This window comes from Meles meles, chromosome 5 (assembly GCF_922984935.1).
Source record: "Meles meles chromosome 5, mMelMel3.1 paternal haplotype, whole genome shotgun sequence".
Classification (NCBI taxonomy): domain Eukaryota; kingdom Metazoa; phylum Chordata; class Mammalia; order Carnivora; family Mustelidae; genus Meles; species Meles meles.
Genome location: NC_060070.1, coordinates 22,434,270 through 22,454,609, shown reverse-complemented (window position 1 = coordinate 22,454,609; position 20,340 = coordinate 22,434,270). Strand labels below are relative to the sequence as shown.

The 20,340-nt window shown below is 41.1% G+C and overlaps 1 protein-coding gene across 1 annotated transcript in view; it reads right to left on the bottom strand.

The window, feature by feature from the left end:
* SLC22A16 (solute carrier family 22 member 16) overlaps positions 1-17,509 on the bottom strand; it is a 33,501-nt gene extending 15,992 nt beyond the window's left edge. The window contains exons 1-3 of the mRNA XM_046006046.1: positions 17,370-17,509; positions 13,215-13,694; positions 3,453-3,570 (exon numbers count right to left, since the gene is read on the bottom strand). Of these exons, the coding sequence (XP_045862002.1) occupies positions 3,453-3,570; positions 13,215-13,694; positions 17,370-17,509 (738 nt within the window). The remainder of the gene's footprint in view (positions 1-3,452; positions 3,571-13,214; positions 13,695-17,369) is intronic.
* Between the last annotated feature and the right edge of the window lie 2,831 nt (positions 17,510-20,340).

Here is a 20,340-nt window from a genome sequence, read left to right as displayed (position 1 = left end):
AGCCTTAAAATCGAAGGAAATTCTGACAAATGTTACAACAGACTTGAACTTTAAGGACATTATATTAAGTGAAATAAGCCAATCACAAAAAAATAAAATACTGTATGATTGCACTTGTATGAGGTACACAGTGTAGCTGAAATCACAGAGATAGAATGCAGAATGTGGTTGCTCAGGGCTGAGGGGAGGAGGAAATGAGAGTTAGTGTTTAATGGGTATAGGGTTCCAGTTTTGCAAGATGAAAAGTGTTCTGGAGATGGATAGTGATTACGGCTGCACAACAATATGAATGTGCTTAGTATCACTGAAATGTATACTTAAAAATGGCTAAGATGGTAAATTTTATGTTATGGGTATTTCACCACAATTTTAAAAATTGGGGAAAATAACTTTATTTTGAAAACAAGCCTATCTTTAACAAAATCTAGACTATAATGGCAATAAGTGATCATTCTTGGAATAAACAAAGAATGAATCAAATGATGGATTTTTTTGTGTGTGGGGGGGTGGATGATGAGGGGATTCGAATTTTTCCTACCAGAATATTTCACATTTGACTTCTATAACGCAAATCAGAAAGTTAATTTTTAAAAAAATTATTTAAGAGCCAAAGGCCTCTCTTAATCCTTTGATATTCAAATCATAATCTTTTGAAGGCTCATCATGTCATTATCCTTGTGGATGTTAATTTCTTCAAAAGTTAACTGGTCTATGGGCGCCTGGGTGGCTCAGTGGGTTAAGCCTCTGCCTTCAGCTCGGGTCATGATCCCAGGGTCCTGGGATCGAGCCCCGCATCGGGCTCTCTGCTCAGCAGGGAGCCTGCTTCCTTTCCTCTCTCTGCCTGCCTCTCTGCCTACTTGTAATCTCTATCTGTCACATAAATAAATAAAATCTTAAAAAAAAAAAAGTTAACTGGTCTAGCTCTGCCACATCCCAACAGGCTGAGGGATTTTGGTAGGATGATTTGGTTTTCCCTACTGCTCTCAAAGACATTTTGTAATCAAACATCTTTTGTAAGACCTGCAATTTCTCCTTGCATCAGAGAGTCAGAAAGAGGCTAACCTACAAGCGATTTCCTGGCCCAGAGAGGCTGACGCTAGCAGGAAGCAGGGATGTGCGTGGTGGGGCCTCTCCTGCATGAGTGCTTGGTTTAATATTGTTGTGACAACAGCTTCCATTTCTTCCTACAACCTTGTAATTGCAACACTCAGATAGCGAACCCTGATCATGAGGACTCCCACACCCAAGAATCTAGTTGTTTGGTAACTGCTGCTGTTACAGTACACAAAGATGGTGATTACTGTCAAATACTATAAATTTCCCCCAGTAAGTTAAGAGGTAACATCAGTGCCCAGCAGGGGTTTTTTTCCGTATTAATTCCGAGTCCACTCCCACTTCTTACTGGTTACTTCTCTCACTGGGTTCAGACAACCCATACACAACTATGTAATCCCCAAAACACTCTTTGGATCCATTCACACTCGTCACCTCCACTGATAACACTCTGTTCCTCCCATCTCCCCGGACACCACCCCCTACCCCCAGCAGAGCAGGCAGAGTAGTCACTTGGCCCCGCCTGAACCCATTGAGAACATTCCCATTGCCTCTAGGAAATGACACAAACTCTTGATCATCCTCCGGGGCTAATCATCCCTGACACCTTCAGCTTCATCAAGGTATTTTATCTCCCCTCTATTCTCCAGACATCTGGACCTTCCATTCCTTCTCATCTTAGGGCCTTCTTACTTGCTGCCTCTGCCTGGAACATTCTCTTACCCATCCCTCAGAACAAAAAATCCGGTGACTCTCCAGACTCTCCACCTTCCCAGCTTAAGAGCCCCCACTGTCATGCCTCCATTGTCAACATTGGCTCTTACAAGATGGCCCAAGAGTGTCTTGCCTTCCCACTATGCTATAGGGTTATTGAAAGAGTCTGGTCCAGTTTACTTAGTATGACACTCTGAGGGCAGATTCTAATGTGTTGACTAAATGAGTCTATCTGCATCTTCCCTACTCAGAATTCAACCCCAACTACATTTCTCATGAAAATCAAAGACAGAAATTTAAGGCCACATTTACAAATGCATTCAATGAGTGGCTGTCTCACTTTCTCAGTTCCGGAAATAAACACATGATATTTGCAAGACTGAAACAGCTATTTTCAGAATGCATCCTCTTAAGCCTTCCCAAAGAGGACCTTCACAATCTCTCCAAACTTGTGCTTCCACTGAGCCATCTTTCCCACCAAAGTTCTCATCAAATCTCACTCTGCAAGCCCAGAGCCATCTCCTCTCATTCTGTCCTTAACGGACACAGACTGCTGGTTGTTAACTTTTGTGTTAAAAACTCTTTACATTCCTAAATATATATAAGTACTTTTTTAAAAGGGGCTACGCTTCCAATTCTCCTAAATTTTTTCCTTTTATGCATCATCCCCATCCTTGGGCATGCACGTGGCTTCCTAGGAACCCTGTGCAGCCATTAGGGAGGACTCCAAAACTGAACACACCCGCCTGCTTTGTGAGGACCAGGACCTCTCCTGAGATCGCAGCCTTTGGCCTCTCCCCAGAATCTTGGCTCATACGTCCCGGTGAGAGGGGATACTTGCCCGTCCCCGGGTTTAGCAAGGTCACAAGCCCCTCCCACAGTAGAAACTTCACTCCACTCTCCTTGACTACTGACCTCCCACAGGACTCACTGCTTCTGTTGTTTGGCCATTTGGACCCTGTCTGGATGCTTCACCAAGTGTGGGGATGCTTTGTCACTGGCTGGTCCACCTCCGGTAACAGTCCCCACCGGAAGGACGGCGTAGGCTGTGTCAGGCACCCGACCGTGCATTTAACTTTAATCTCACTGACTCCTGAAAACAACCCAGTGAAGCAGGTAGTATTTTCTACAGTTTACAGCTTATAAAACCCAAAGAGTGTTTGCCCAAGGCCATACAGTGAAAAAGCCAAAATTTGACAAAGTTGGTGTGCAAACTCATGCCCGTTTCCCTATACCTCCCTGTTCCTCGTAACAGAAGAGCATGAGGCCTTCCAGTGTTCATTCCTACCACACGGTACACAAAAGACGTTCTTAACAGTACACCTTAAGCATCTGTTTGGCTCCTGCATACAGGGCCTGACTCGACCAATAGAAGTGCTCAGAAATGAAATAATGCCTCAGTGATTGGGGGATGTGGATCACGTGCCAGGCGTGCTGTCAAACAAGAAGTCTCTGCCTAGTAAGCAACCAGTTTTCATGTTAATGAGTTTCTCTGTAAACACAGGGCACTACTATTGCACAGAAAAAGGTCCCACTGGAGTGAACAAAAACAAGTCCTTGCTCTCTCTCTCACCACATTCTAAATGACCCAAACTGAGACAGGCTCGAGATGAAAATACAGCAGAAGAATTAATGAGGTGTTTTTTGTTTGTTTGTTTGTTTTAAAAGGCACACACACCACTCACCATAGCAAGAAGAAAGCGTGTGACCATGAAACTGTAAAAATCAGATGAGAACGCCACAGCGATGCCGAAGAAAAATATTCCAGTGCTTGTGATCCACAAGACAAACCGCCTTCCTATCCTGAAAAGTAAGAATCGCACAGGGAGAAAACCAAGGTATGGTTAGTAACAGTTCAAGCATCCTCTCCAATTCACGAAAGACGAGTACTACCTATGTATTTAATAGGTTATGTATTGGGGCGCCTGGGGTGCTCAGTTGTTAAGCGTCTGCCTTCGGCTCAGGTCATGAATCCAGGATCTTGGGATGAGCCCATCGGGCTCCCTGCTCAATGGGAAGACTGCTTCTCCCTCTCCCACTCCCCCTGCTTGTGTTCCCTCTCTTGCTGTCTCTCTCTCTGTCAAATAAATAAATACAATCTTTAAAACAAAACAAAACAAAAACAGAGGTCTGCTCCTAGAACAAGGTGCTCAGTTGCCGCATATTTTCCTAACGGGGAGGAGGCATTTCTTTGTCTAAAAAGCAAACAAACACATTGCATTCCTGACAGATTTTTAAAAATTGAGATATAATTCGCAGACCATGAAATTCAACCTTTTTTTTTAAAGGCTACACTACAGTGGCTTGTAGTATATTTACAAATTGCACCACGCTCATGACGAATTAATTCCAGGACGTTTTCACCACTGCAAAAAGATACTGGGCACCCAGGAGCCATCATTCTGCCTTTTCTGCTCCCTTCCTGGCCACCACAGTTCTGTCTCCAAGGCCCAACCCCTGGGACATGTGAGTTGCGCACATCCCCAAATTTTCTGTATAATGAGAAACGATTCTTCAAAGTTTTCCTGATTTGCCTGTTCTGGAGATTTTATACAAACAGAGTCACAGAACATAGGACCCGCTGCGTCTGGCTTCTATCACTTAGCACTGCGTCTTCAAGTCTCGTCTTGGAGCGGCTATGGCTGTGGTGTGTATGCCGTCTGTACCTGGGTGCTGGAAGTGTACAGCAGCACTTCCTTCCTTTTTGGATCTAAATAACACTCCGTCGTATGGCTATTCCACATTTGTTTGCGTAGTCATCACTTGATGGACATTTGGATTGCTTCTACGTTTTGTCTCTTGAAAATAATGCTGCCATGAACACCTTGTAAGCAAAATTTTGTGTGAATTTATGTTTTCAGTTCTCTTGGGTGTATACCTAGGAGTGGAATGGCTGGGTCATACGGTAACTCGATGTTTAACCATTTGGATGAACTGCCAAACTGTTTACCCAAGTGGCTGTCCCATTTTTATAGTCTCGTTCACAATGTATGAGGGGACCAATTTCTCTACATCCTTGGCAACACTTGTCTGTTATTGTCTGTCTTTTTGAGGATGGTCATCCGAGTGAGTGTGCGGGGGTATCTCATTGTGGTTTTGATTTACATTTCCTTAATGATTAATGATGGTGAGCATTTTCGTATGTGCTTATTGGCCATTTGTATATATTCCTTAAAGAAATATCTATCCAAATCCTTTTCCCATTTTTGAATTGGGTTCTTTGTCTTTTCATTGTTGACTTGTAAGAGTTCTTTATATATTCAGGATACTGGACCCTTATTAGATATGTGGTTCTCAAAGATTTTCTCCCTGTGAGTTATCCCTGAGAGATCATTTCAAGGCAAAAGAACATAGCTTTGAGATTCCAACCAACACATCTGCCTGGTGAAGCAGAGGGTATGGAAGCAAATTTTTAAAAACCATCCTCCGTACACCATCAGGCTTCTATGCTCCCACGCATACTAGCAGGGATGGTTGGCCCTACACACCCACGTTCTCCAAACTCATCTGAGCCCTGAATGCCATTTCATATGTTTTACCCATCCCCCATCAACCCCATCTACCACCCACAATGTCTTTACCACCCATCTCCTGCACAGAACAGAGACCATCAGAGAAAGCCCCACGACTTCCGCTCTGTCCACTTGCCAACACAACCTACGTCTGCACTCAGCTCTCTCTTCCTCCCTCTGCTCTAGAGATACACACCCTTTCCTCTCCAAATACCAGTCCGCCATCTTTGTATTGGATCATGCCACTTCCCACCTCCCCTGAGAACTTTCTCTAACAAATACTTCGTTTACCTCTCTCCTTCTCTTCTCCTCTGACCCCTTCCTTTCAGTTTAAGTCTTTTCCAGCCAAAGACAAGAACCTTCTCTGGACCCCGTCCCTCCTTCAGCCACATTACATCCTGCCTTTCTTCCACTGATGGCTTATCCGTAATCCCTACTCTCTCAACTCCTACGTTTCCTTAGCCACTGACCGCCAGGTCACCATTGGCTTTTCTGAGATCGCTCTCCAGTCCCCACAGACCTCCAGGCTGCCTCCCTCAGTCTTCACATGCTTCTCTCTAGTGTCACTGGCCGTGCTTGCTCCTGAAGGCCCAATCCCTGTGCCAGTTTGCAGAACTCCCCTTTCCACATTTGCCGTGAGGGCCCACCTGCCTCAATGCTGGCATTTGCTCAAGCCCTCTCCTGTACTCTCTCTGCCCTTGCTTGTCATCCGCTGGCCTGGCTCGGATTCCTGAAGACACGAGATTAACTTCCCCCTTGCCTTCTGCTCCTACTGATTCTTCTCCATTTGCATGTTCTGCACAGCCGCCACCTTTTATTATTGCTGGTGGTGATGTTTCGATTCTCCCTTTTTTTCTTAATCTAGGGATAGGACATGCTCATTGGAAAACATACTCAAACATGTTTCCCTTTCTTCTAAAGTGGCTCTTTCCCTCATGTTTCCTGAATTGGTTGGTATTCTCCCCAAATCCTCTCCCTCCTGCATAGTGGTCACCAAATTATGTCTGTTTAAAAATGCCTCCTTTGGTCACTGGGGTGGCTCAGTCGATTTAAGCATCTGCCTTCAGCTTGGGTCAAGATACTGGGGTCCTGAGATCGAGTCCCACGTCGGGATCCTTACTCAGCGGGGAGACTGCTTCTCCCTCTGTCTGCTGCTCCCCCTGCTTGTGCTTTCTCTCTCTCTCCCTCTCTCTCAAATAAATAAGTAAAATCTTAAAAAAAAAAAAAAATGCCTCCTCAATATGTGTCCATCTTACCCTCTCTGTCTCCCCTACCTTCATTTGGGCCTTCACCATTTCCTACATCTTTCATTCCAAAGGCCTCCCAACTGGCCCTCCTAATGTCAAATGTGCGCACTCCCCAACCACACTTCCCAGAAATAAAAACAAACCTGGGTGTAGTTTGACTTCACTACCTTTATCCATCCTATGCTTCTGCCAAATGGGCCACCCCACAATACCATGAATGTGCTAGGCTCTCTTGTGACATAAAATTGTTCCCTCCCCCTTAGAAAGCCTTCCCTAGTGAGCATCTAAAACCCAGGTCAAATGTGAAGGATTTTCTGACCATCCCCTGGAGTCTTGCAGCAGAAATGAAGAGACAATGCACTGTAATAATCAGGTGTTCAAGCCTGGGTTCAAATCCCAGCTCCATTGCTTACCCTCCAAATAAATTTCTGTGCCTCCTTTTCTACACCAGTACTTAAAATAGGGCCAATAGTGCCTACCTCCCAGACTTCTTTAAATAATTAAATGAGATAATACACAAGACATTTAAAATAGCATCTAGTACATAGTAAATGGTGCATAAATGTGAGTTGTTATTTTAAAAGCATTTGTCACATTTCATTGAAATTATCTACTTAAAAGTCTTTCTCCTCCACTGTTAGCTCTATAAGGATGGAATCAGATCTTATTTCCTTACCTTTTTATTACATCATACATACAAAAGAATGCCTACAAAAACATATGTACAATTTGGAGAATAATAAAGATCCAAACATCTATGATTTCACAACCCAAAGTAAGAAAGGGACCATTGCCATCCTCCCAATAGCTTCTCACATCTCCCTTGGTGTTTCCAAACCCAGCTCCTTGCCCCCTTTTTGGAGGAACCGTTATCCTAATTTCAGCAATCATTAATTCCTTGTTTTTCATTCCATTTTACCATGTTTATAGACGGCCCAAAACAAGATAGGTTACTTTTGCTAGTTTTTGAACTTTCTCTCATCAAACAGTACTGGTATTGTACGTCTTATTTTATGTCTTGCTTCTTTCACTCAATACCATTTTTGGAGATTCCTCTCTGTTGTTTGAGTGATGTTTCATCCATTGCATGGCTGCACAACCCACAGCAAGAAATACTGCCATACGTGTGTCTACAACATGGCTGAAGCATATTTGGGTTCCTTGCATGGCCAGGCTGGCAGCAACAATGCTGTAAGAGACTTCTGATGCACATATCCATGTGGACACGTGCAAGGGCATCTCCAAGGCCCAACCCCTGGGACATGTAAGTTGCGCACATCCCCAAATTTTCTGTATAATGAGAAATGATTCTTCAAAGTTTTCCTGATTGGCAGTTTTAATTTGCATTCACACCAGCAGGGCGAGAGATCCTATTACCCATTATCCTCACCAACACTTGTTATTACAAGACTTTCTACTTTTGACAACTTTCAAAAATAAAAAGTATGATTATAGATCATTGACACCCTTTTCATCTTTCCATTAGCCGTCTGGATTTTCTCTTTTATGAAGTGACTTCAAATCTTTTTCCCAGTTTTCTCTTGGGTTTGTCTATCTTTTTCCTATTGATATAAAGTCCTCTAAAGTATCCTGGATTCTAATCTTTTAGTTATATGGAAAGCAAATATTCTCTCTCTTTTTCTCTCTAGCTTGTCTTTCTTCCCTTAATGCTGTCTTTTCATGGACATAAATTCTAGTGAAGTCAAATTTATTCATTTTTTCCTTCATGGTTAGTGCTTTTTGTGGCTTAAAAAAGATCTTCCCTTCCTTCAATTAGGTTCTGAAAATATTCTTCCCTATTATTTTTCTAAAGTTATATAGTTTTTCCTTTACATGTGGACCTTTAACTCTGGATTTTAATCCTTCTGATGTTTGTACTGTAAGGTGTGAGGAAGGGACACCAGTTCTATTTTCTTCTATGTGGCTATACAGTTGTCCCAGCACCACTTACTAATCCTTTTCCTGCTGATGTGTGATGCCTCATTTGTTCCGTAGTTATATCTACTATAATTGCACTACTCTGTTTGGGGCCCCCTAAGGAACTATCAACTGTTTGTCTAATGATTTATCTATGTATCTTAATGATTTGATTCTTGATGTTTGTCATTTCTCCATAAAGAGTTTATACACTTTTTGATTTATCAAAAAAAGATTTATCCATATATATATTTTATATTTTTAGGTTTTTGCAATGGCATTTTTTAAACCTTTTTAAAATTGAAGCATAGTTGACATCTGTTACATTAGTTTCAAGTGTACAACATAGTGATTCAGCAACCCTATACATTATGCTTTGCTCATCGCAAGTGTAGCTACCATCTGTCCCCACACAAGGCTATTACAATACCATTGATTATATTCCCTGTGCTGTACCTTTTGTCCCCATGACTTACTCATTCCATAACTGGAAGCCTGTATCTCCCATTTGTCTTCGTTCATTTCACCCACCGCCAGCACTGTCTCCCCTCTGGCAATCAATAGTTTGTTTTCTGTATTTATGGGTCTGGTCCTGCTTTTTGTTTATTTGTTTGTTCATCTGTTTTGTTTTTTAGATTCTACATGTAAGTGAAATCATATGGTATTTGACTTTCTGTGACTTATTTCACTTGGCACGATACCCTCCAGGTCCATCCATGTTGTTGCAAATGGCAAGTTGTTGTTCTTTTTCATGGCTGGAATATTATTCACCCATGTAGCATTATATATATTATATATTATATTATAGGTTCTATTATTACATTTTATTATAATTAATATTACCTTTATTAATATTTATTATTTTATTTTGTATTATTAGTTATATTATATTTATTATATATTTATATTTATATAATAAGTATATAATTATTAATATTAGGTCATATTATGTATTCTATGTTATTAGCATGTTGATACATTTTATTTCAATTTAATATATAATACATTGATAAATAATATATATTCTATATTCTGTATATATAGAATATATATATTATATATGGTATATATATAGTATATAGTATATATTATAATAGTATAATATATTATATATTATATAATATATAGTAATATATATTATATATTAAATTGAAATAAAATGTATCAATCAAGAATATATAATATGTTCTATATATATAGAATATAGAATATATTCTATTAATATACTATTTATATATCACAACTTTTTTATCCCTTCATCTATCAATGGACACTTAAGTTGCTTCCTTATCTTGACTATTGTAAATAATGCCACAGTAAACATAGGAATACATATATCTTTTGAAATTAGTGTTTCCATTTTCTTTGGGTAAAAACTCAGTAGTAAAATTACTGGATCATATGATATTCCTATTTTTAATTTTTTGAGAACTTCCATACTATTTTTCCACAGTGATTGCGCCAATTTACGTTCCCACTAATAGTGCATAAGGGTGCCTTTTCTCCACAACACTTGTTCACCAACACTTGTTATTTCTTGTGGTTTCTTTAAAATTTATTTTAGCTATTCTGACAGGTGTAAGGTGGTATCTCATTGTGGTTCTGATTTGCATTTAGTGATGTTGAGCATCTTCTCATGTCTGTTGGCCATCTGCATGTCTTCTGCCCATTTTTTTTTCTTCTGCCCGTTTTTTAATCAGATTGTTTTTCTGATGGTGAGTTGTATAAGTTCTTTGTAGCTTTTGAATACTAACCCCTTATGTATATATCATTTGCAAATATCTTCTCCCATTATATAGGCAGCCTTTTCATTCTGTTGATGGTTTCCTTCACTATGCAAAAGCTTTTTATTCTGGGGTAGCCCTGATAATTTATTTTTGTTTTTTATTTCCCTCTCCTGACGAGATATCGTAGAAAAATGTTGCTAAGGTCAATGTCAAAGAGATTACTGCCTATGTTTTCTTCTATGCATTTCATGGTTTCAGGTCTCATATTCAGGTTTTTTAAGTCTTTTTGAATTTATTTTCGTGTATGATGTAAGAAGGTGGTCCAGATCCTTTTTTTTGCATGCAGCTGTTCAGTTTTCCCTGCACTGTTTATTGAAAAGAGTGTCTTTTCCCCATCATATATTCTTGCCTCCTTTGTTATAGATTAATTGACTGTGTAAGTGTGACTTTATTTCTGGATTCTGCAATGGCATTTAAAAATTTTTCTATTTACTGCTAGTAGATATCAACATAATTAATTTATATGTATTGATAACATATTGAGCAACCTCATTAAATGTTCATTAATTCTAACAATTCATCTGCTGGATTTTCTTCATACACAATTGTATGCTAAAAATAATGACTTTTTTTCTTCTTTCTGCTTAGGCATTTCTCTCTCATTCTCCCTTAGGCATTTCTCCCTCCTTTTTCCTTCACTGTTTTGCTTTATAGTACTAGAATCTCCAGCACAAAACTAGGCAGAAGCAGTGTTTCATATATCTTTGTAGGTTCCTGATTCCAAAGCAAAAGCTTTTGACATTTTACATTAAGATGTTCATGGTAGATCTTTTTGTAGATACCTGTTATCAGGTTAAGGACATTCTTCTACTTTTAGTTTTTGTCATGAATTAATTTTGAAATTTATCAAATGTTTTTCCTGTATTTATTGAGTTGCAAATATGAGTTTTGTCCTCTACTCTGTTAATGTAGTAAGTTCCATTGATTAGTTTCTAATACTAAGTATATTTCAGACCTTACCCCTTCACCATCATGAATTTTAATCTCTCATATTTTCCATCTGGCTCTCTGATGTTTATTATTAATAATTTTTTTCTGGGAGCCTGGGTGGCTCAGTGGGTTAAGCTGCTGCCTTCGGCTCAGGTCATGATCTCGGGGTCCTGGGATCGAGTCCCGCATCGGGCTCTCCGCTCAGCGGGGAGCCTGCTTCCTTCTCTCTCTCTCTGCCTGCCTCTCTGTCTACTTGTGATCTCTCTGTCAAATAAATAAATAAAATCTTTAAAAAAAAATAAAATAAAATAATTTTTTTCTGAGCTCTCATTCATTTTATTCATTCTTTCTTTACTTGTATATAACAGGTTGTCACAACTACCAGGAATTTGTCAGTCATTTATTTTGGTCTGTATTTCTAGATGTTCTAGACAGTTATTCTTCAATTTTATAACATTTTAAAATACAATTCCCAGGGGGTGCCTAGCTGGCTCAGTTGGTGGAGCATGTGATTCTTGATCTTGACGTCATGAGTTCAAGCCCCTGTTGGGCAAAGAGCTTACTTTAAGTAAATAAGTAAATAAATAAATAAATTTAGTTAATTTTTCTCATTTTGTTAAAATACAATGTCCAGGGATGCCTGGGTGGCTCAGTTGGTTAAGCGGCTGCCTTCGGCTCAGGTCATGATCCTAGCGTCCTGGGATCGAGTCCCATATCGGGCTCCTTGCTTGGCAGGGAGCCTGCTTCTCCCTCTGCCTCTGCCTGCCTCTCTGCCTACTTGTGATCTTTCTCTCTCTGTCTCTCTCTCTCTGACAAATAAATAAATAAAATCTTTAAAAAAAAATACAACGTCCAGGTTTTTAGCAATAATTTTAAGCTTGTCATCTATTCCTTTAAGAGCAGTGAACATAGTGGATTTTTGACCTACCCCTGACAATTCTAGTATTTGAAGTCTTGTACAGAAGGGCTGCTTTTGCTGCCTACTGCTTCTGCTGACTCTCACTCATGGTGCTTTCTGACCATGTGTTTTGGCTTTGACTGGCCTCATTTCCACACCTTCCACACAACTACCAGGAAGGCAGTTACGGAACAGAAGATTCTTAATCATAGAAACATAACTTCATAATAACTAGACTCCACTTCCCTAATTTCATTATTCAAATAGCACCTCACAGATGTGAATGAGAGGTGGGGAGACCCGAGCACTCTTCCCTGTAGGCTTCCATAGACTCTGCCTCCATTGGCTTTCACTTCTAGTATGGCCCCGGCTACAACAAAGCCCTATACTTTTATTCTGGACACGTTTGTTGGCCCCATTAGACTAGTTCACCCCAACAGCAGGGATTTTGACCTAAGCTGCTGCCTTCAGGTTCCCAGGACCCAGCACATGCCTATAGAATTCACAACTATGGGACCAAATAAATTCATCTCTGTGTATTAGCACAGGTACTTAAAGCATAGTCCACATCCATAGGGAGGAACTTTGCTTTATTTAAATGTTATATACCCATTTTTAAGTGTTTTTTTTTTTTTTTAAAGAAAATAGGGCTAGTGTATCAAATCCACAATTTCACAGATAGTACTGCTTAGAACCAGGCTATATCTATTAAAGCAAGTCTATTTAAACATATATATATATATATATATAATATATTATATATAAATTCAAGTAATAACAAGTATTTATTGAGTCACTATATGTCCAAGGTAATTTTTCTGCATTAATTTTACAATAACCCTTTGAAGTGAGTGCTATTATTTTCATCACCAGCTTACAGACTAGTTTCTGAAACACAGGTCATACAGTTTTCCCAGGGCTCATGGCTAGTAAGGTAGAACCAGGATCTGAACCCAGGTCAGCTATTATCAGAACGCACGCTCTAACTACTAGGTTTTTTGTGTATCCCTAAATAACAGATCAGCAAAGAGGTAAGTATCTAGATAGGAGGTGTGAATATGACTAAAATTTTCAACATAATTTCCTGACCTCTAAGAAAACCAGATAGGAAAATGAGCCTTACACTGACGCAACAAACCAAAATACTTCATTTTACCTGTCAGAAAAGTGGCCAAAAATCATCGCTCCCAGCAGGACTCCCACCATAAATACGGGCTGGACCATCCTTGCATACCATTCTCGGTTACAGACCAGATCCCACTGAGTCACCACGGTGCTGTCCCATTTGCTCTTGTCATAGATGTAGCCATCCAAACAAGGAAAGCTACTCTTCTGGCCATGATAATCAGAGTTCAAAGCAGACTTGTCATCCCTCCGGAATCGGTGACAACTTGTCAGCTCCCAGACCTCACCATTCTGCAGCTGCACTAAAATCTGATCTTTATGGCCTGTGAAAAACAGGATCCAGATGTCCTCCAACCTCCAAATAGAGATATTGCCGAAAAGAACCTGACTCACGTTGCCTGGAGGCCTGCAAGTATGGTAGGGGGCCACTGTCAGGAACACAGATGCCAAGTAGTGGATACCACAAGAGATGTTCTGAAAGGCACATATAAAATAGAGGAATTTCTGAAATCTGCAAAGAGAAAAAAAAGCAAGTTACTATATCTGGCCTACAGGTTCAAAAAGACTATAAGTAAATACGAAGGGTATTCATCACGGTTAGCTTAATATATGTACAGATGGAGAAATACAGAAATAATTAGGTGTTTCCATACATATATGTGTTATTTGTTATCATATATACATAACTCTGTCAGGTGAACCCACAAGCAATGACATTGAGACGGGAAACTAAAGGTACCCCATGAAAAACTACTTTTCCTGCTTCTAGACTTCCTAGGACCTACACCCCACCCCTTACACACTCCTTACAGAACAGATAATGTATCTTATAAAGGCCAAGGAGTTCATGATTTCTTTGGAGACTTCCAGTATAGTAGATAGCATCTAAGGAGTGACAAGGTGGAGTCATAAAGAATGTTTTCCAAGACCACGAACTCATCAAGACCCCTGGATGCAAGGCATAAGTGACTTATGGGGGACACCTAAACACTAATCTTTGTTCCTGGATACCTGAGAAGATGCTGCACCAGACCACCATCCCCAATAAAAACCCCAGACTCCAAGCAAAGATGAAACTCATTCCCCTTTCTTTTCTGACTTTCCCAGAGACTCTATCTATATCTGCTCTCTCTATGTCTTCAATAAACCTTGCTCTCATTTCCTCTTGGCTCACATTTGATTTCTAGCCTGCACAAAGCCAAGGACTCTCCTGTTTGATCCTGCAGGATATCCTCTGGGTTCTCAAACCTGGCCAATCTGCATCAACATCCCAATAGCAGCACGCACACCCAGTGCCAGATTTTGTTTTCTAAATACCATTTCTTCATTAAAAGGAACCAGGAAAAATGGCTGATTTGAGGACAGAACAGGAAAAATTAAAAGTATGGCTAAAGCATCTTACAGAATCAGAAAGTAAAGAGGCATGTAAAAATACAAAAGTTTGGGGGCATGTCACAGGGACACAGGAATCAATCTGAAAAAGCTCACAATTTGAGCAACAAAATAAATAGCATGGTATATCCCAAGGTGTAAAAATCAATGTACAAGTCTATGATGTTTTGTTTAATTTTATGTGTCAATAAGAATGGGATAAGCCCAGATAGCTGATAAACATTATTTCTGGATGTGTCTGTGAGATTAACATTTGAATGGGTAGATGGAGTAAAGGAGATTACTCTCACCAGTGGGTGGGCATGCTGATCCCACTGAGGGCCAGACTACAACAAAAGGTGGAGGAAGGGCAAATTCATTCTCTCTGCTGGAGCTGAGACATCCATCTTCTCCTACCCTTGAACATTGGAATTCCTGGTTCTCAGGGTTTTGGACTCAGACCCAAACAGGGAAAGTGAAGGACTCCATAAAAACCTGCCTTTTTCTCCTTTTCCTGCTTCTATTTTTTTTTTAAGATTTTATTCATTTATTTGACAGAGGGAGAGAGATCACAAGTAGGCACAGAGGCAGGCAGAAGGCGGGGTGGGGCGGGGAGCAGGCTCCCAGCTGAGCAGAAAGCCTGATGCAGGGCTCCATCTCAGGACCTGAGATCATGACCTGAGCTGAATGACCTGAGCAGAGGCCCAACCCTGTGAGCCACCCAGGTGCTCCCTTGCTTCTATTCTTGGTAGGCCCTCACCCCCACTTTATACATGCCTCAGAAGGCAAACAGTAGGTCCTCCTTGTAAGGAACACAGAGTTAATGGTTTCTTTAGAATAGATAATATCCAAGGAAGAACCAGGTGAGAACGACCAACCAGATGAAGCTGTTATAGGCATATTTCAGACCACCAGTGCTAGACATCCATCTCAACGCCAAGGTCCCTGCCTCTAAGGAATAACACCTGGACTTTCGTCTCCATACTAACTTGTTCCTGGATGCCTAAGAGGACACATACACCAGACCACGAGCCTCAGTAAAAACTCCTGAACCCTAATCAAAGACGAGATTTCCTCCTTTCCTAAGTCTCCCAGAAGTTCTGTCTATACTCTTTCTATACTTTCAATAAATAAACTCTGCTTTCCCCTCCCACTGGCTCAGGTTTGATTTCTATCCTGTGCATAGTCAGGAACTCTCTTGGCTGGTCCTGCAGGACTCCTTCTGGGTCCTCAGACCCAGCCTGGTAGCAACTAGACCACGACTTACATCATTAGCCCCCCGATTTTCAGGCCTTCAGTTGGACCTCACAAGTACACCACCAGCTATCCTGGATCCCAGCCTCCAGACAGCACATTGTGTGACTCCATAATTGTGTAAGTCAATTCCTATAATACATCTCTCATCTGCATCTCTCTATATATCCTATTTGTCCTGTTTCTCTAGGGGACCTTGATGAATACAGATTTTGGTACTAAACATAGTTCTCAACAGAACAGAATTTAAAGAATGAACTTTCTGGGGACAAACTGGGTAGCTCAGTTGATTAAGCAACTGCCTTTGGCTCAGGTCATGATCCTGGAGACCCGGGATTGAGTCCTGGATCAAGATGCCTGCTCTGCAGGGAGTCTGCTTTTCCCTTTGCCTCTCCCCTTCTCATGCTCATTCTTTCTCTCTCTTTTTCAACTAAATAAATAAATAAATAAATATTTTTAATATGAATTTTACTATCTTAGATGCCTCCTATGACTGGAGTCATGCAATAGTTATTCTTTTGTGTCTGGCTTATTTTACTTAGCAAAATGTCCTCAAGGTTCATCCATATTGCTGTGTATTGAAGAATTTCCTTCTTTCTTTTAAGGCTGACTAGTATTCCACTGTAGGTGGAATATACACTGTAGTATATCCACCCACTCATTTGTGGATACACACAGAGTTTGTTTCCACATCTTAGCTATTGTGACTAGGGCTGACTATGGGATACCCATAACCATGGAAGGGCTAATATCTCTTTGAGATCCTGTTTTCAATTCTTTTAAACATATACCCAGAAGTGGGATTGCTGGATCATATGGTGGTTCTATTTTTTAATTTTTTTGTGGAACCTCCATACTGCTTTCTTTGGCAGCTACACCAGTTTGCATTCCCACTGGCAGGACACAAGTGTTCCCACTTCTCCACATCCTCACCAACTCATGTGGTCCTTTGTTTGTTTTTTTAATAATAGCCACCCTGACAGGTATAAGGTGATATTTCATTGTGCTTTTGATTTGCATTTCCCTGGTGATTAATGACAAAGGAAGCTTTTTCATACACCTACTGACTATTTGCATATTTTCCTTGGAGAAGTGTCTACTCAAGTCACAGGCCCATTTTTTTAAAATCAGGTTATTAATTATTTGGTTAGGAGTTGTATCCATTCCTTATTTTTTAGAAATTTGCTCCCTATCAGATATATGGTTTGCAAATATTTTCTCCCATTTTGTAGGTGGCCTTTTTACTCTGTTGACTATTTGCTTTGCTGTGAGAAAGCTTTTTGGTTTGAGGTAGCCCCGTTGGTTTATTTTTGGTTTTTTGTTGCCTGTGCTTTCGACGTCATACCTATGAAATCATTGCCAACATCATTATCAGGAAGCTTTCCCGTCTTCTACTAGGAGCTTTACTGCTTCAGGTCTCATGCTTAAGTCTTTAAACACAGCCTTCTCTCTCCCAGCTTGCACCAATGGCGCAACTCACGGGAGTTCCTAAAGTCAGATGATGGAGTAAAAGTCTTGGGCCTGATTTTACAGATGGTTCCACACAATACACAGGCACTACCCGAAAGTGGACAGCTGGCATGACAGCCCCTCCCTGGCGCAGGCCTGAAGGACAGTCATGAAGGGAAACCCTCCCGGTGCACAGAACTTCGAGCAATGCACCTGGTTACACTTCAGTTGGAAGGAGAAATAGCCGGACATGTGATCATATACCAACACGTAAGCTGTGGTGGATGGTTTAGTGGGATGGTCAGGACTTGGAGGGCACACGATCAGAAAATGGGCATAAAGAAATCTGAAGAGGAGGTATATGGACAGACCTCTAGGAAGAGGCAAAAAATGTAAAGATATTTGTGTCCCATGTGAATGTGCACCAAAGGGATTATTAAAATCCTCAGCTGAGGAGGATTTTAATAATCAAGCAGATAGCATGATCCATCCTGTGGGTACTAGCTGGCTTCTTTCCCAAGCCATCCTGTCATTGCCCATTGGGCTCATGAACAAAGTGGTTATGGTGGCAGGGACACAGGTCATACGTGGACTCAGCATCTCGGTGAGCTGATCTGGCTCAGACACCACTGAGAACCACATCTGCCAGCAGCAGAGACCAACACTGAACCCCAATATGGCACCACTGTTGGGGCGACTGTCTGCTTACTGTACGGAACCACGTGGGCAGCACTTTGTCCTTACTAGAACAGACACTGGGTATAGACTTGCCTTCCCTGCACAATGCTTCGGCCAAAACTACGATACTTACAGAATACTCTATCCACCACTGGGGTATCCCACACAGCATTGCTTATGATGAAGAAACTCACTTCACAGCAGAAGAAATATGGCAGTGGGCCCCTGCTCATAACACTTACTGATCTTACCACGTTCCCTACTATCCTGAAGCAGCTGATTTGAGAAAATGGTGGACTAGCCTTCTGAAGACTCAATTACAAAGCCATCTAGGTGGCAACAACATGCAGGGCTAGGACGAGATTCTCTAGAAAGCTGTGTATGCTCTGAATCAGGGTCCGATATATGGTGCTATTTCTCGCACTCCTGAGTCTTGGAATCAAGGGGTGGAAATGGGAGTTACACCACTCACTGTCACACCTAAGGACCCATTAACAAAATTGTTGCTTCCTGTTCCCACATCGTTATGCTCTGCTAGCCAAAGATCTTAGCTCCAGAGGGAAGAATGTTTCCACCAGGAGACACAACAATGATTCCACTGAACGGGAAACAAAGACTGCTGCCGTCAGAGACACGGATGCCAAATGGCACTATTGACGTACGTGATCTTCATCTCCCTGCCTACTTCTCAGAGCTGCCCACCCACCTGGTCCTGGAGCTCCCCCTCCCTGGAAGCGCTTCCAACCATCATTTAGCTCCCTTGTTCTCAAACATTTTGTTCTCAGGAGGCTTTATATTCTTAGAAATCTTGAGGATCCCAAGGACCTTGTCTTTATGTGAGTTGCCAGCATGTATTAGAAATTAAAATGGAGAACATTTTAAATATTTATTCATCCACTCAAACATATTAATAAGCCCATTGCATGTTAACATTAAAGAACATATAGCTATAGTTTTCAAAACAAAATGAAACAAAATTAGTAAGAAGAATGGTGGCATTTTGCATTTAAAACTTATAAAAATGGGGCACCTGGCTGGCTTAGTTGGTGGAGCGTGGGACTCTGGATCTTGGGGTTGTGAGTTTGAGCCCCACATTGGGTGTGGAGGTTGCTTAAAAATAAAATCTTCAACACCTCCCTACACACACAGGCCACTTAGATTAAAAGAAGACTCCTAGTTTCTCCAGTCAGTGTCTGCATTCTATCTGATACATTATTACACTTTAGCTAGCCTCTGGAAGACTATTGTATCTTCATGATAAATGAGAGTAAAGATGGCAACTAATGTCTCTGTGTTACCATGACAGCGGTTTGGACCTTGCAGACCCTGAGATGGTACAGGGCACATTGTGAGAATTGCTGGCCTTGCCTGTTCCCGCTGCGGTATGTTCTCTCCACTCTTCTCATCCCCCACCCCCCCAAACGAAACACCTGTCACTCATTTATTCATGTTCTCTCCCATTGCTTTCTTTCTCTTCTCTGGCCACGACAGACAGCTTAAGTGCCCTCTTATTCTTTATGTTGAGTTTTTAGAGAACACCAGGTGAACGTTTTCTATTTCTCTGCCAAATCAATAACAATAAAAGGCCCATAATAGGTTTCATGAAAGTCCCACAAAGGTAGAAACTGTAATGCAGCCACTTTCAAATCTCCTATAGCACCTTGCCTGGTGTGTAGTGCCGTGTCTGTAGAATGTCCCAGAATCCCTCGGGGTTCAAGTGAACAGCACTGAGGTTAATGTGTCCTCAATGACTCTGGTAAAGAGAAGTGCTCAAGAGGCCAGTGTATAAGGAATTTTGAGAAAGTATTTTTTGGCTGGGTTCTCCATTAGCAACGAAAAAAAAAAAAGAGTGTGTGTATGTGTGTGCAGAGATGTATAAAATGAGCATATACGGATATATAATATTTATATACTGAATTAACACCTTGTGCATATTAAAATAAAAATTCACATTTATATTTACTTGTATACACACATTCATTTGTAAAATGGGTGTTTTCTGTGGTACTCCAAAAGATCATCTTGGCCCACCACGAGGTGGACACACCCCACTCTGAAGGCTATCACAAGTTGGCAAGGCCAAGCAAAGTCGCCGAAGTGGTGATGTGAAGTCAGCAAGCAGGCAACCCTCCAAGTCCTCAGGGACGACTGCCAAGATGGTACATGGCATCCTCACTTCTCATAGAACCCCACGTAGATAAAAAAAGTAAAATGGAATCAACTTAGTGGGTTGTAGCTATCAGGATGCCACATGCCGGAGCTGGCCACAGTTTCAAAATTCAACTCTGGATCTGGCCCTGGCCCCGGCAGCTAGTTCAGAAGAGAAAAACACAAAGCTAAAGGTAAGCCAGAGTCAAGTGACTTTTTTCTAGCAGCAGAAAGGGAGGGAGAACACACAGATACTA